This window comes from Chiloscyllium plagiosum, unplaced genomic scaffold (assembly GCF_037043375.1).
Source record: "Chiloscyllium plagiosum isolate Xiang-an unplaced genomic scaffold, Cpla_swu_hap1 HiC_scaffold_4, whole genome shotgun sequence".
Classification (NCBI taxonomy): domain Eukaryota; kingdom Metazoa; phylum Chordata; class Chondrichthyes; order Orectolobiformes; family Hemiscylliidae; genus Chiloscyllium; species Chiloscyllium plagiosum.
The window spans coordinates 132,641,006-132,657,133 of NW_028270142.1; the positions used below are offsets into that span (position 1 = coordinate 132,641,006).

At 40.3% G+C, this 16,128-nt stretch overlaps 1 protein-coding gene across 2 annotated transcripts in view; it reads right to left on the reverse strand.

Moving 5' to 3' along the window:
- Window positions 1-16,128, reverse strand: part of LOC122548766 (piezo-type mechanosensitive ion channel component 2) — a 782,240-nt gene that overhangs the window by 158,402 nt on the left and 607,710 nt on the right. For both annotated transcript variants that reach the window (XM_087986703.1, XM_087986702.1), the window contains exons 23-26: window positions 6,309-6,513; window positions 5,150-5,251; window positions 1,935-2,100; window positions 736-979 (exon numbers count right to left, since the gene is read on the reverse strand). In XM_087986703.1, coding sequence (XP_087842829.1) covers window positions 736-979; window positions 1,935-2,100; window positions 5,150-5,251; window positions 6,309-6,513 — 717 coding nt within the window. The remainder of the gene's footprint in view (window positions 1-735; window positions 980-1,934; window positions 2,101-5,149; window positions 5,252-6,308; window positions 6,514-16,128) is intronic.

Here is a 16,128-nt window from a genome sequence, read left to right on the forward strand (position 1 = left end):
CTTCAGGATTCATATTTTTAGGGAAGAAACACAGGTAGCATGGTGGCTCAGTGGTTAGCACTGATGCCTCACAGTGCCAGGGACCCGGATTCAGTGCCAGCTTGGGGCGACTGTCTCTGTGGAGTTTGCACATCCTCCTTGTGTCTGCATGGGTTTGGTCTGATTTCCTCCCACAGTCCAAAAATGCGGGTTAGGTGAATTGGCCATTCTAAATTGCTGATAGTGTTTGGGAAGTGTAGGCTAGGTGTGTTAATCAGGGGAGATGGAGAGTAATGTTGGTCTGGGTGGGATGCTCTTCGGAGAGTTAGACCTGTTGTACCAAATAGTTTATTCCCACACTGTAGGGATTCTATGAAAACAGTATCTATATCCTCAGTTATACAGTCCCCTATTGTAATTTAAGCCTTTTTAAACTCTTTGAAAGGACCCCACAGTATAGAGCGGTGGGCATTTCCTTATCTTCTCTCTAGTCCCTGCTCCTTACAACCATGAAGGACTTCAAAACCTGCTTGCCAATTGCAAGGTCTGAGGTCCTTTGACTGCTACCTTTTAAATATTTCAACCTGCATCTTTTCCAGCAAAATCGGCCCTGACTTGGAATATTGATCAATCTGATGAAATTACCCCAATAAATAACTGCCTCAACAATGTAATAATAATGGTACATATTTCAACAACAAAATAAAAATATTCTTCAAAATTGCTTATAGATAAAGCTTGTCATTCACTACTTACAGAAAGAATGTTCTTCATTGTGATCACAAAAACATTGTAGGCAATAAGACAGTCCCAATATTGGAGGATTATTTTAATAGGTTTTAGTAATAGCTCTCCACCAAAGAGCAGGAAATAAAAACAGGCGACAAGGTAGCCCATGCAAAAGATGCTGATTCGTGTTGTTCCTGTGATAAAGATGATTGTAAGCACGAACCAAAATAGGTAACTGAATCCAATGACTTTGATCATATCCAGGTAGGATCTGTATTTTGAGGAAAGAAAACAATGAAATTTCAATCATGAGATCATAAATATCAGTACAGAGGAGGCAGGCAATTAGGGACATACATTGTTTTAGCTTTTTTTTCACAGAAATCTGCATTCCCCAATCACAATATTTAATATCTATAATTCAAGAGTCCACTGCATTATCTCGAAGACTGTTACAGGTATTAATCATCTTTTATTTCCTGAAATTAGTCCTGAACTTGTCTTTTATTTGTTTATACTTTTAAAAGTTAAGCTTCAGGTTAACTTAGTATCTTACCTTGTAACAGAATTTAAAGATGGTCAATAATAGCAGGTAAAATGTAATGCAAATAAATTCAATAGCTAGACTGCCAAATCAATTAGAATATAAGTTCTTAAGGATTTCAAAATATTTGAAAGATTTTACATTTCAGGAGATAATTCTAATATTATTGAGAGATGCATACCATATTGCAACTTTATCTGTTGATTTATTTAGCTTCTGCATAAGGGTTAGTATTATAATAAAAACATCACTGGAAGTATGAAAATGAGTCCAAATCTCAAAATGGCTCAAGCATAAACCTTGCCAAGAATGGATGACTACACTGCCAACTTTGCTTTGGTCTTGGTGTTTGCTCATCCATCCTTTCCATCAATTCAGCAGAACATCAGGTTTGATAATAACATTTGCATCTTTATAAAGGTATTATGGACCATTGCTAACAGGATTGCAAACCATCAATAATTCTTGTGTAATTACACAAGAGTGTAATTATTGTATGGACAGGATTGTAACATGAATTAACATTCATTTTAATTGCTGGTGATTTATACATATTTTGAAACATTATGTTACAACAAACATAATATATGATCTATTATATGGACCACGTGAAACCTCTTGCTAGAATAAACACTTATCTCTCACTAAATATGAAAGATAGCAATCAGGGTTCATGTTTTACCTGCAATGAATAAAGTCTGGCACTGGATTATGTTGACTGAATGTGGCTGCATCCAAATCTCTGCAAATTTCTACATTATCCCCAGCAACTATTCTCACTGCAGCTCTGTTTTCATCTTCGAATACCTGCCACTGCAGTGATGCACACAGCAACATCATGAAGTCATCTAAATATCAACAAGACAAACATCTGATATTTACTTTTGTATTTTGAACGATATTTATTATGTAAAAAAGAGATTTTGCATGTACTTGCAACATTTGAAGGTACAAATTATATGATTTTTTTAAGGAGACAACCTGGTATAGCAATCAATTTTCCTTTCATTGTTGCACTCCCATACAGATTGTCTTTATTTTACGCATTCCACTTTCTAACCCACACTGGGATTAAGTCTAATCATATGAGAAACCACAGGTAAAAAAAACCCACATCACAATGGATTCATATTTACTGGAGATTAAAAGACTGAATGAAGCTTATAAAATTGCACAATGTAAAAAATATATAAAATTCTTAGAGGTGTTGACTGGGTAGAAATTGACAGATTAATTCCCTGGCTGGGAGCTTTTGTCACACAGTGGTAGTGTCCCTACCTCTGGACCAAGAGACCCATGTTCAAGTTTCCCCTGCTCTAAAGGTGGTGATAGCAACTCTGAGCAGGTTGATTGAAAACATTTTAAAAATCTTAAATACCCTGGCTGGAGATTCCAGAATTAGTCTCAAGATCATATGTCAACTATTTAAGAAGGAATTTACAAGATAATTCTTCACTCAGATGTGTGATTCTTTATAATTCTCAACTTCAAAAGACTTGAAAATTCAGTTATTGAGTACATTCAAGTCAGTGATGAACAAATACTTGGGCACAAATGAAATCAAGGAAAATAGAGATGTTGCAAACAGTTTATTTAGAAATTCAGCCACATCCTTATTTAATTCTGCAGCAGGATCAGCAGACTATTTGGCTGACACCAGCTCTTATTACTTGCTGTTCCAAGTATTCCACATCAGGATAATGTTTTGTTAATTGATTGCGATGATAAATCATTATTTTGTATTTGTGTAAACCATTTTGCAATTGAGATATGTTTCTTGCGTAGATACTTAAGTCATCATGAAAGCATAAACTTCATCTGCTTTTCTTGACAGTGTAAGTATGTGGAGTTAATTTCTCTAATGTATGTGAACAGGCTTCAGTTACTGAAATAAATCCAATCAAACAAACTATTTTGGTAGGTATCAGATAAAAAACAATTCTGAAATTATAAAATAAATGTTAGCATTACATAGTATGATTTGCACTTAACAGGTGTATTGTAAGTAGAAAGAATGAAGTATCAAGCTAGTGACTGAAAAGAAGCAGAAACGTACATTTTCTCAAAGAATTTACAGAAACATGTAAATTATCCTAGTTAACTATGAATATTTTCATTGTGTTATTGTCAAAGGCAATGCAACTTTTGTTTTTCTTCATTCCTGTGCAGTCTGATTTTAAATAAAGTTATATACCCTTTCAAAAAATTTGTTGTGAGGCTACATTAAATTTAGCAGTATAAAATGATTGTGCTCCCCATTTTTGCATTTTAGCATGGATGTAGAAAATTTCAACACTTCAGTGAAAAGAAATTTCTTAGCAGGATGAATATTAAAAACTTAAGAAATATGTTGCTAGAAATTCATAAATATTTCATATAGCTCTCAGTTGTTATAAGCATCTTATTGAATTATTACAGTTGTTGAAAAAGTAAAAATGCCAATTTCCAGAACTAGTGCAGAAATATTTAAAATATTAAATTATCTTTTAAAGCCATTGCAGCCATTCAAAGTAAACTAAATTTCTCTTAAGTGACAGTGATTTTGTCAATTTGGAACGACCTGTAACTGGAATTTGGGATACTTGATGTGCTTTAGATTTAGCCTCTAATGACAATAAAAGACAATTTTAGTTGACCAAATCTATGCCATTATATTATAAATACCAGAAAAAATATTTCAAATATTTTCACATTTGAAAGAAAATGTTAAAGTTACGATCATTTTGCTAAAGAGCTATGTTTTGCTACTTTGATACAAAATGGCAGTGAATATGTTAAACGTAACTTAAAGGAGGAGAAAGTAAGGACTGCAGATGCTGGAGACCAGAGTTGAAAAATGTGGACCAGAGTTGAAAAAAACACAGCAGGCCAGGCAGCATCCGAGGAGCAGGAGAATCGATGTTTCTGGCATAAGCCCGAAGGGCTTATGCCCGAAACATCGATTCTCCTGCAAACGTAACTTAAACCCAACATTTGTGCAATAAACATTTATAAGTATTTGTTCATACAGTAGAAGTTAGATTTTTTGTTGTGCATGCAAGTAGATTATGTGTGAATGCGAAAATGCAGAAGGTATTAAATAAAAATGGGAGATATATTAGAAAACACTGCAAGATAGAGCACTTCGCGCGTTTTGAGAAGATTTGTAGCTCAGGTTGAGGTTCTGGATGTAAGTTTGCTTGCTGAGCTGGAAGATTCTTTTCCAGATGTTTTGTCACCATACTAGGTAACATCATTAGTGAGCCTCTGGTTAAGCACTGGTGCTAGTGACTTGTTCTCTATTTATGTGTTTAGGTTTCCTTGTGTTGTTGATGTCATTTCGAGTTGTGATGTCAGTTCCTGTGGTGATGTAATTTCCTGTTCTTTTTCTCAGAGGTTGGTAAATGGCATCCAAGTCAATGTGTTTGTTGATAGAGTTCCGGTTGGAATGCCATGCTTCTAGGAATTCTTGCATGTGTCTCTGTTTGGTTTGTCCTAGGTAGATGTGTTGTCCCAATCAAAGTGGTGTCCTTCCTCATCTGTATGTAACGATACTAGTCAGAGCGGGTCATGTCTTTTTGTGGCTACTTGATGTTTACCACCCTCTGAGAAAAAGAACGAAATGACATCACAACAGCAAATGCCATCACTACAGGAACTGACATCACCACAGGAAATGACATCACCGACACAAGAAAACTTAAACATATAAATCAAAATGGTCACTAACACCAGTGCTTCACCAGAGGCTCACTGATGATGTCACCTAGTATGGTGACAAAATGTCTGAAAACGAACCTTTCAGCTCAGTGAGCAAACTTACATCCAGATAGAGCACTGTTTGCCACACACCAGTTATGTCTTATTTCTGAATTCAGTCCCTCATACTAATGCTTTCAAAACATTTTCTGTACTCACAAATGAGAAACATCGGATTTGGATTTGTGATGAAGTCTGGAAAGTACAACCACTTAATAAAATTTGAGTTGATTTTGGCACTGGCATATCTCCATGGATACTCTGCAATACAATCAAAGTACCGTGAAACATATCTATTGGTATTTATTTGGGAAATGAAACAGATCTGTCTACATTTCATTTTGATAGGTAATTTCATCGCTGTCACTACAATCAGAAATGAAAAAGACTGACAAAAATAATATTATTGTCAATTCAGTTGTGAATAGTGGGAGTAATGTATTACTCAAGTTTTTGCGCAGAGTACTGTTATCTCAGCTCATGATATTTTACATCAGAATTCAACAATTTTATTTTGTATTTAAAGGAACACTGGTCTCCATCCAAATTGAGTATGACCTCTTCATAGAGTTCTAACTTTAGTCATTTAGGTCTTGTAACTAACAAGAAATGTTGGAAGAGAAACAATCATGAAAACTGTTGCAGGACACTATTAATTGAGCAAGTATCTCACTGTAAATCCATCTGCGCTAGTTGAATCAGAACTGTGCATTTCAATCTACAATAAACATATAAACATACAAGAATTATGATGTATTCCCATTTTCAGCAAAATCAAGAGTACTAATTATTATTGTACAACGTTAGCCCTCTGATCAATGGGTTTTACAAATGGTTATTTAGAGTCATAGAGATGTACAGCATGGAAACAGATCCTTCGGTCCAACCCGTCCATGCCGACTGGATATCCCAACCCAATCTAGTCCCACCTGCCAGCACCCGGCCCATATCCCTCAAAACCCTTCCTATTCATATACCCATCCAAATGCCTTTTAAATGCTGCAATAGTACTAGCCTCCACCACTTCCTCTGGTAGCTCATTCCATACACGTATCACCCTCTGCGTGAAAAAGTTGCCCCTTAGGTCTCTTTTATATCTTTCCCCTCTCACCCTAAACCTATGCTCTCTAGTTCTGGACTTCCCCACCCCAGGGAAAAGACTTTGTCTATTTATCCTATCCATGCCCCTCATGTTTTTGTAAGGTCACCCCTCAGCCTCCAATGCTGCGTCAATGTCTCACAGGTGATATGATACATAAATTAATTCAAAGAAAGGCTGATGTTAATTACAATAACTCAACAATTACAACAGTTCTACCTTTGCAGGCAGCAGGTGGGATGCCAATACAAAGTAGGTACTGAAAGGTCAAAATGCATGCTAGGAAGCAGCAGTATTTCGGCCAGATTTCGGCAATGGCTTTCCTGCGGCGTCGATAGAGTAATGCAAATAACCAAAAGGCATGAAACATGGCATACAGATCCATTCGTTGGCCAATCACATTGACAGTCATTAAAAAACATATCTGTGGAAAAACAAACAGAAATGGTATTACTCAAAAAAGAATACTTGCAAACTAATGTAGTAAACAGAGATGGATTGTAAAATTCCAAATTTAACTTGCAATGCCTTATATAAAATAAATCATTAATAAAAAGGCCCAAAATTTGGACATTGATTGGGCAGAGGTTACAGCTGAATTTTGGTAGACGTTTACTTGCTTTCTATTTAAAAATTTTGTGAGTGAGACAAAGGTGAATTATTCCTCCATTCAGTGTTTTTATCAACATACGGCACAGGTTGGATTGGCAAACATAGGTATGTATCTGCTCCAAGAAAAATTCTGATAATATTAACATAATAATCTGAACCATGGAGTTTTTACTTATTGGCCAGACAGCCAGCATGACACTTGCAGTGCATTCTTTGGGAAAGGCCTGCCAAACAATGAGGAATGATGCAGTTAAAAGGCTAATGGTGGGCTGTTTCCTGGGATTTGGACAACGGGATTGTAAAACCACATATTGAGATCTGTCTGACAATTAGAGGCTGGAGGCTCTCTTGTTCAGCAACATCATCAGGGAGGTAGTGGTTTCTGGAGGAAAGATACCGACCAGAAGCCCAGGATAATGGCGTGATCCAGGCTGCAGGTCCAGAGTGGGTACTGTTAGGTAGTCAGGTATAGAGAAAATTAGGGCACCAGCAAAGGCATTGGTGGCTCTCAGTGGGAGCTCCTCTTCTTGATGCTGTTGTCTCTCAGTCAGGCACTGAATCCCAATGAAGGAATGACCAGTGCCCTGTTGTGCTCTGGGAGATAGCAAGCAGCGTAATGTTTACTTGTCATACATGTCTAATGATGACAGACCCATAAATGACTGAGTTAATACTAATGATTGTGCTTATTAATTGTCCATTTAAGGGTCAGTGAGGCAGGAAGGTCACCTTGGGTGTCTCCTTCCTTTACTTATCAAAGGTGAAGCTGTGAAGACAGTAATGTGTTCACATATCTTCTGCCTAGTTAAAATTTTTTCCCACCTCCAAGCACACAGCTAAAGAGGACAGAATATTCCACCCAATGTTCTGGACAGCTTGTGAAATAAAATTACTTCGTATATAAGCAACTTACAAATCTAATGTGAATGTCTATTTTGTAGTTTTAAGCCTTATAGATCAGACAAGGTTCATATCAAATGTTTCATTAATGATAATTACATTCAGATGAAAGAATCTTGGGGGCACTGTAAATTTCTTAGTTTTGTTCTCCAATACAAAGGAACGTATAAAGTAAGCCCAGATTCATACTTCTGATTGTTATTTAAATTACAATAATAGAAATACCTTCATTTTTAAAAAATTCCTTCGTGGAATGTGGGCATCGCTGGCTTGTCAACATTATTGCCCTTCCCTAGTTGCCCTTGAGAAATGGTGATGAGCTGCCTTCTGAAACTGCTGCTGCACGTGTGTTGTAGGTAGACCCACAATGCCATTAGGGAGAGAATTCCAGGATTATGACCCAGTGGCAGTGAGAAACAATTGTGGTGTTCCCAAGTATCTGTTGTCAATGTCCTTCTCATGAGCTTATTGTGGGTTTGGAAGATGCTGTCTAACGATCTTTGGTGAATTTCTGCAATACATCTTCTAGATAGTACACACTGCTGCTACTGAGCATCAGTAATGGAGGGTGTTGGATGTTTGTGATCTGGTGCCAGTCAAGGGGGGAGGGGTGCCTTGTCCTGGATATTGTCAAACTTCTTGAAGCTACACTCATCCAGGCAAGTGGGGAGTATTCCAACACACTCGTGACTTGTGCTTTGTAGATGGTGGACAAGCTTTGCAGTGTCTGAAGGTGAGTTGCCTGCCACATTATTTTAAGCCTCTGACCTGGTCTTAGAGTTATAGAGTCACAGAGATGTACAGAATGGAAACAGACCCTTTAGTCCAACCCATCCATGCTGACCAGATATCCCAACCCAATCTAGTCCCACCTGCCAGTAGCCGGCCCATATCCCTTCCTATTCATATACCAATTCAAATGCCTCTTAAATGTTGCAATTGTACCAGCCTCCACCACATCCTCTGGCAGCTCATTCCATACACGTACCACCCTCTGCATGAAAAAGTTGCCCCTTAGGTCTCTTTTATATCTTTCCCCTCTCACCATAAACCTATGCCCTCTAGTTCTGGACTCCCTGACCCCAGGGAAAAGACTTTGTCTATTTATCCTATCCATGCCCCTCATAACTTTATAAACCTCTATAAGGTCACCCTTCAGGCTCCAACGGTTCAGGGAAAACAGCCCCAGCCTGTTCAGCCTCTACCTGTAGCTCAGATCCTCCAACCCTGGCAACATCCTTGTAAGTCTTTTCTGAACCTTTTCAAGTTTCACAACATCTTTCCGATAGGAAGGAGACCAGAGCTGCACGCAATATTCCAACAGTGGCCTAACCAATGTCCTGTACAGCTGCAACATGACGTCCCAACTCCTGTACTCAATACACTGACCAATAAAGGAAAGCATACCAAACGCCTTCTTCACTATCCTATCTACCTGCGACTCCACTTTCAAGGAGCTATGAACCTGCACTCCAAGGTCTCTTTGTTCAGCAACACTCCCTAGGACCTTACCATTAAGTGTATAAGTCCTGCTAAGATTTGCTTTCCCAAAATGCAACACCTCACATTTATCTGAATTAAACTTCATCTGCCACTTCTCAGCCCATTGGCCCATCTGGTCCAGATCCTGTTGTAATCTGAGATAACCCTCTTCGCTGTCCACTACACCTCCAAATTTGGTGTCATCTGTAAACTTACTAACTGTACCTCTTATGCTCGCATCCAAATTATTTATGTAAATGACAAAAAGTAGAGGGCCCAGTCACCGATCGTTGTGGCACTCCACTGGTCACAGGCCTCCAGTCTGAAAAACAACCCTCCTTCTACCTTTGAGCCAGTTCTGTCTCCAAATGGCTGTATTCCATGAGATCTAACCTTGCTTATCAGTCTCACATGGGGAACCTTGTCGAACACTGAACTACTGAAGTCCATACAGATCACATCTACTGCTCTGCCCTCATCAATCTTCTTTGTTACTTCTTCAAAAAACTCAATTAAGTTTGTGAGACATGATTTCCCACACATAAAGCCATGTTGACTATCCCGAATCAGTCCTTGCCTTTCCAAATACATGTACATCCTGTCCCTCAGGATTCCCTCCAACAACTTGCCCACCACCGAGGTCAGGCTCACCGGTCTATAGTTCCCTGGCTTGTTTTTATCGCCCTTCCTAAACAGTGGCACCATGTTTGCCAACCTCCAGTCTTCCGGCACCTCACCTGTGACTATCGATGATACAAATATCTCAGCAAGAGGCCCAGCAATCACTTCTCTAGCTTCCCACAGAATTCTTGGGTACACCTGATCAGGTCCTGGGGATTTATCCACCTTTAACTGTTTCAAGACATTCAGCACTTCATCCTCTGTAATTTGGACATTTTGCGAGATGTCACCATCTACTTCCTTATAGTCTGTATCTTCCATATCCTTTGCCACAGTAAATACTGATGCAAAGTATTCATTTAGTATCTCCCCTTTTTTTTGTGGTTCCACACAAAGGCCGCCTTGCTGATCTTTGAGGGGCCCTATTCTCTCCCTAGTTACCCTTTTGTCCTTAATATATTTGTGAAATCCCTTTGGATTCTCCTTAATTCTATTTGCCAAACCTATCTCATGTCCCCGTTTTGCCATCCTGATTTCCCTCTTCAGTATACTCCTACTTTCTTTATACTCTTCTAAAGATTCACTCAATCTATCCTGTCTATACCTTGTCGCAACAGTATTTATGTGGTGAGTCCAGTTAAGTTTCTGGTCAATGGTAATCTCCAGGATGTTGATATGAAGGATTCAGTGATGGTAGCACTCATTTTGCACATGGTCATTGTTTGGCATTTGTCTGGTGTGAATGCTACTTGCTAATTGTCAGCCCTGGATATGGTCCAGATATTGTTCCATTCGAACATGAACTGCTTCAGTATCTGAGGAGTCACGAATGGAGCTGAACATTGAGTGAACATTGGCAAACATCTCTAATTCTGACCTTATAATAGAGGAAAGATTATTGATGAACCAGATCTAGGCCTAGGGCACTACCCTGAGGAATTCCTGCAGAGATGCCCTGGAACTGATATGACTGATCTCCAACAAAGGACGAAAGTGAGGACTGCAGATGCTGGACATTAGAGTCGAGAGTGTGGTGCTGGAAAAGCACAGCAGGTCAGGTAGCATCCAAGAAGCATGAGGACTAACAGGAATGACGGGCTTTTGCCCAAAACGTCAATTGTCCTGCTCCTTGGTCGCTGCCTGACCTGTTGTGCTTTGCCAGTACCACACTCTCGACTCTGACCTCCAACAAACAAAACCATCTTCCGATGTGCCAGGTATGACCCCAACCAATGGAAAATTTGGCCTTTGATTCCCATTGATTTGCTATGGTTCCTTTAGGCCACATTTGATTGAATGCAGCCTCAATGTCAAGGCAGTCACTTTCACCTCACCTCTAGAATTCAACACTTTTGTCCATGTTTGAACTAGGGATGTAATGAGGTCAGGTATTGAGAGGCCCTGCCAGAATCCAAACTGGGCGTCACTAAGCAGGTTATTGCTGAGCAGGTGCTCCTTGATCACATTGATGATGGCACCTTCTATCATTTTACTGTTGATCAAGAGTAAACTGACGTATGGTAATTAGCTGGGTTGGATTTGTCCTGCTTTTTGTTTACAGGACATAGCTGGACATTTTCCCACTTCATCAGGTAGACGCCAATGCTATAACTGTACTAGAACAACTTGGGAGTGGCAAGTTCTGATGCATAAAGCTTCAGTACTGTTGCTGGAATATTGTCAGCGCCCATAGACATTTCAATATCCGGTGCCTCCAACCATTTCTTGATATCATGTTGAGTGAATCAAATTGGCTGAAGACTGGGATGTGAGATACTAGGGACCATTAGAGGAGGCCGAGATGGATCATCTATTTAGCACTTCTCACTAAAGATTGCTACAAATGTATCCACCTTATCTTTTCCACAGGATGTGTTGGACTCTTCCACCTTTGAGGTTGGGGATATTTGTGGATCATCCTCTGCCAGTGAATGGTTTAATTGTCCACCAATTTACAACTGCATGCGACAGGATTGCAGAGCTTAGATCTGATCCATTGGTTCTGGGATTGCTTAGCTCTGTCTATCACTTGCTGCTTATACTGTTTGGCATGCAGGTAGTCCTGTTTGGTAGATTCACCAGGTTGCCACCTCATTTTAGATAAGCCTGGTGCTGCATTTGGCATGTCCTCCTGCACTCTTCATTGAACCTGGATTTTTTTTTTGGCTTGATTGTAATGGCTGAGTGGTTGATATGCCAGGCCATGAGGTTGCGGATTGTGTTAAGGTACAATTCTGATGTTGTTAATGGCCTCTCATCTCATGGATTCTCAGTCTTGAGTTGTTAGATCTGGTTGAGATTTGTGTTCCATTTCACAGACAGTGAAGAACAGTTTTCTAAGATTACAAAGGGATCTTGATCAAATGGGCCAATGGGCTAATAAAATGGCAGATCAAGTTCAATCTGTATAAATGTAAGTTATTGTATTTTGGTACAACAAACAGGTTCAGGACGTTTACAGTTAGTGGTGTCCTGGGTAGTGTTGCAGAACAGAGGACCCTAGGGGTTCAAGTACATAATTCTTTGAAGTTTTCATCACATATTAACCACAGGGTGGTTAAAAAGGCGTTTATCACACTTCCTTCACTGCTCAGTCCTTTGATTGTAGGAGTTGGGAAGTCATGTTGCGGTTGTACAGGTGAGGCTTCTTCTGGAGTAATGTGCCCAGTTCTGGTGACCCAGTTATAGGAAGGATATAATTAAGCTGGAGAGGATTCAGAAGAAATTTACCAGGATATTGCTGAGTATGCAAGGTTTGAGTTATAAACAAAGCAGTGTGTGGAGGACTGTATACCGAGGAAGTCAATCCTGGTGTTCCCCAATAGGAAACCCTAGATGAATCAGGACATAAAGAACCTGCTAAAAACCAGGCATGAGGCCTGCAGATCAGGAAACCCATACAAATATAAAGAATCCAAGTATGGCCTTCGCAGAGCCATTAAGACAGCCTAGAACCAATACTGATCTAAACTAGACACCCAGACAGACATTCAGACTATGGCAAGGACTGAATGACATCACAGGTTCTAAAAAGAGACAGTGCAAGATAGCAGATGATGCCATATCCCTCCCAGCTCATCTCATCACCGTCTATGCTCACTTTGAGCAGAATTTCGGTGGAGCGATAACACCTATTCTGACAAGTCCTGACGAACCTATCCCAACAGTCACTGCATCAGAGGTCAGATCAGTTTTCCTTCAAGGAAAGTGACGGGACCAGATGGATTATCAGGCCGTGCACTCAGAGCAACTGGCAAAGGTCTTTTTGGACATCTTCAACCTCGCCCTGCAGCAGGCCAGAGTCTCTGCCTGTTTCAAGAGGGCCAACAGCATCCCTGTGACGAAGAAGACTCATGCAGCATGTCTCAATGATGACCGCCTAGTGGCCCTAACTTCAAGGTCATGAAGTGCTTTGAAAGGCCAGCCATGCCATTAATCAACTCCAGCCTCCCCACTACTCGTGACCCACTCCAATTTGCCTTTCCGACCAACAGATCCATGTCAGATGCCATATCATTTGCCCTTCATTCTTCCCTAGAGCATCTTGACACCAAGAATAGCTACGTAAGAATCCTACTCATTGACTACAGTTCAACCTTCAACACTATTATCCCCTCGAGACTGATTACTAAACTTAGTGATCTTGGATTAAGCCCCACTCTCTGCAACTGGATCCTGTTTCCTGACCCACAGGCCACAAATCAGTGAAGTTTGGGGACAATATTTCATCATCACTAGCACTCAACACTGCAGACCCCTTGGAATGTGTACTCAGCCCTCTACTGTACTCACTGTATACCCATGACTATGTCACCAAATACCAGAGTAATGTCATTTACAAGTTCGCTGATGACACCACCATAGTTGGTTGAATCTCAGACTACAGACAGGAGGTGGAAGACCTGGAAAAATGGTACACTGAGAACAACCTAGCTCTCAATGCCATCAAAACTAAGGAACCCATTATTGGCGGAATGTAACTCATACCCTCCTCCACAGTAACAGCACAGAGGTGGAACGAGTGGACAGTGTCAAGCTCCTGGGAGTGGTCATCTACAACAAGGTTTCTTGGACTCTTCATGTTTCTTGGATGCACTGGTTATAAAGGCCCAACATGTCTTCTTCCTCAGGCAGCTGATGAATTTTAGCATCATGGTGAATACCCTTGCCAACTTTTATAAGTGCACCAGATGGAGCATTCTGTCTGAATGTATCACTACCTGGTATGGCAACTCTACCATTCAAGATTGGAGACGGTTACAGAGAGTGGTGAACTCGGCCCGGACAATCACAAAGGCCAACCACCCATCTATAGTATCCAGCTACCAGGCCTGCAGTCAAAGAAAGGCCGCCAGCATTCTTAAAGATCCATCCCACCCTGGTAATGTTTTTCTACAACCTCTACCTTTGGGGAGAAGGTACAGAAGCCTGGACACACGCACCAGCCAGTTTCAAAACAGTTTCTACCCTACTGTTGTTAGAATACTGAATGGACTCACAAATTCTTAACATTAGCCTGTACCTGTGTTTTTGTTTTTGCCGCTGTTTACCTATTATTTACTATCAATGCTACTTAGCTATGTGATCTGCCTATATTGCTTGCAAGACAAAGCTTTTCACTGTGCCTCGGTACATGTGACAATAAATTCAATTCAGTTCATTCATTCATTTAAAGGCTAGATTGACTGGAATTTCTTAACTGGAGCATAGGAAGTTGAGAGGTAACCTTATTGAGGTTTATAAAATCATGAGGGGTATAGATAAGGTAAATGGCAGGTGCCCTTTTCTTGGGTTGGGGGGTTTCAAGTCTAGGGGGTGCAATTTTAAGGTGAGAGGAAAGGATTTAAAAAAGACATGAGGGGCAAACCTTTTACATAGAGAATGGTTTGCATGGGGATTGAACTTCCTGAGGAAGAGGTTAATGAGAGCACATTTACAATGTTTAAAAGACACTTTGGTAAGTATGTGAATAGGAAAGGTTTGGAGGGATATGGGGCAGGGGCAGGCAAGTAGGACTAGTTTAGTTTGGAAGTATGTTTGGCATGGACTGGTTGGACCAAAAGGTCTGTTTCCGTGTTGAATGAATTTATGACTATGACTCTTTTACATGATGGAGGATATTCTCAATGTGAGGTGGAACTATGCCTCCACAAGGACTGTGCAATGGTTACTCTTACTGCCATGAAAAAATGCATCTGCAGCTGAGAGACTGCTAAGAATGAGGTAAACTATGTTTTCCCTCCTGTTTCTCTCACTGCCTGTTGCAATCCAACCTAGCAGGTGTGTTCTTTAGGACTCAACCGGTTTGAGCAGTAGTGGTCATGGAAATTCCAGGGAACATTTTGCACACTTCCTACCCTCAGTGCTTCTTCCAAGTGCTGTCCAATGTGGACAAACACTGATTTATCAGATAGGGAGAATGGTTATGATAATCAGCAAATTTCCTTGACCATGTTTAACTTGAAGCCATGAGACATCTTGGGTCAGGAATCAAAGCTGAGGACTCCCAGACCAACTCCCTCCTGACTGTATACCACTGTGCCATAACCTCTGCTGGGTTTGTCCTACTGGTGGGACATGACATATCCAGGGATAGTGATGGCCATGTCTGGGACATTGTTTGCAAGGTACAATTCCATGAGTATGACTATGTCAAGCTGTTGCTTAACTAATCCGTGAGACAGCTCTTCCAATTTTGGCACCACTGTCCAGATGTTAGTAAGGAGGGCTTTGCAGGGTTGACAGGACTGTTTCTATTATTGTCTATTCCGGTGCCTGAGTTTAAGACTCGTGGTCCATCTGGTTTCATATCTTCACTGAGATATTATCATGACTTGTACAACTGAGTGGCTTGTTAACTGCTTCAGAAGGTAGTTTAGAGTCAACCACATTGCTGAAGGTCTGGAGTCACATGTGGGCCAGAGCAGGTGAGGATGACAGATTTCCTTCCCTGAACAATATTTATGAACTAAGCAACAATGGCTTCATGTCCATCAACAGATTCTTAATTCCAGGCATTTTTTTTATTGAATTCAAATCCACCATTTGTGAGATGTGAATCTGAGTCCCCGTAACATTAGAGTCGAGATGTGATGCTGGAAAAGCACAGCAGGTCAGGCAACATCTGAGGAGCAGGAGAGTCAACATTTCAGGCAAAAGGAATTCTTGACTCTAATCTCCAGCATCTGCAGTCCTCACTTTCCCCAGAACACTAACTGAGTTTCTGGATTAATAATCTCATAATATTATCACTAGGCTATTGCCTCCCCACGCATGTGGCAATTTTAATAGTAAAAACTCATTAGTCACATATTAGATTGCTTTCAAACAATATTTGTAATTGAGCCACTTAAGATCATTGGACAGCTCATTAAAAGATTGGTAAAAAGGGAGATTTTAAGAAGTGCTTTGTAGATGGTAGAAT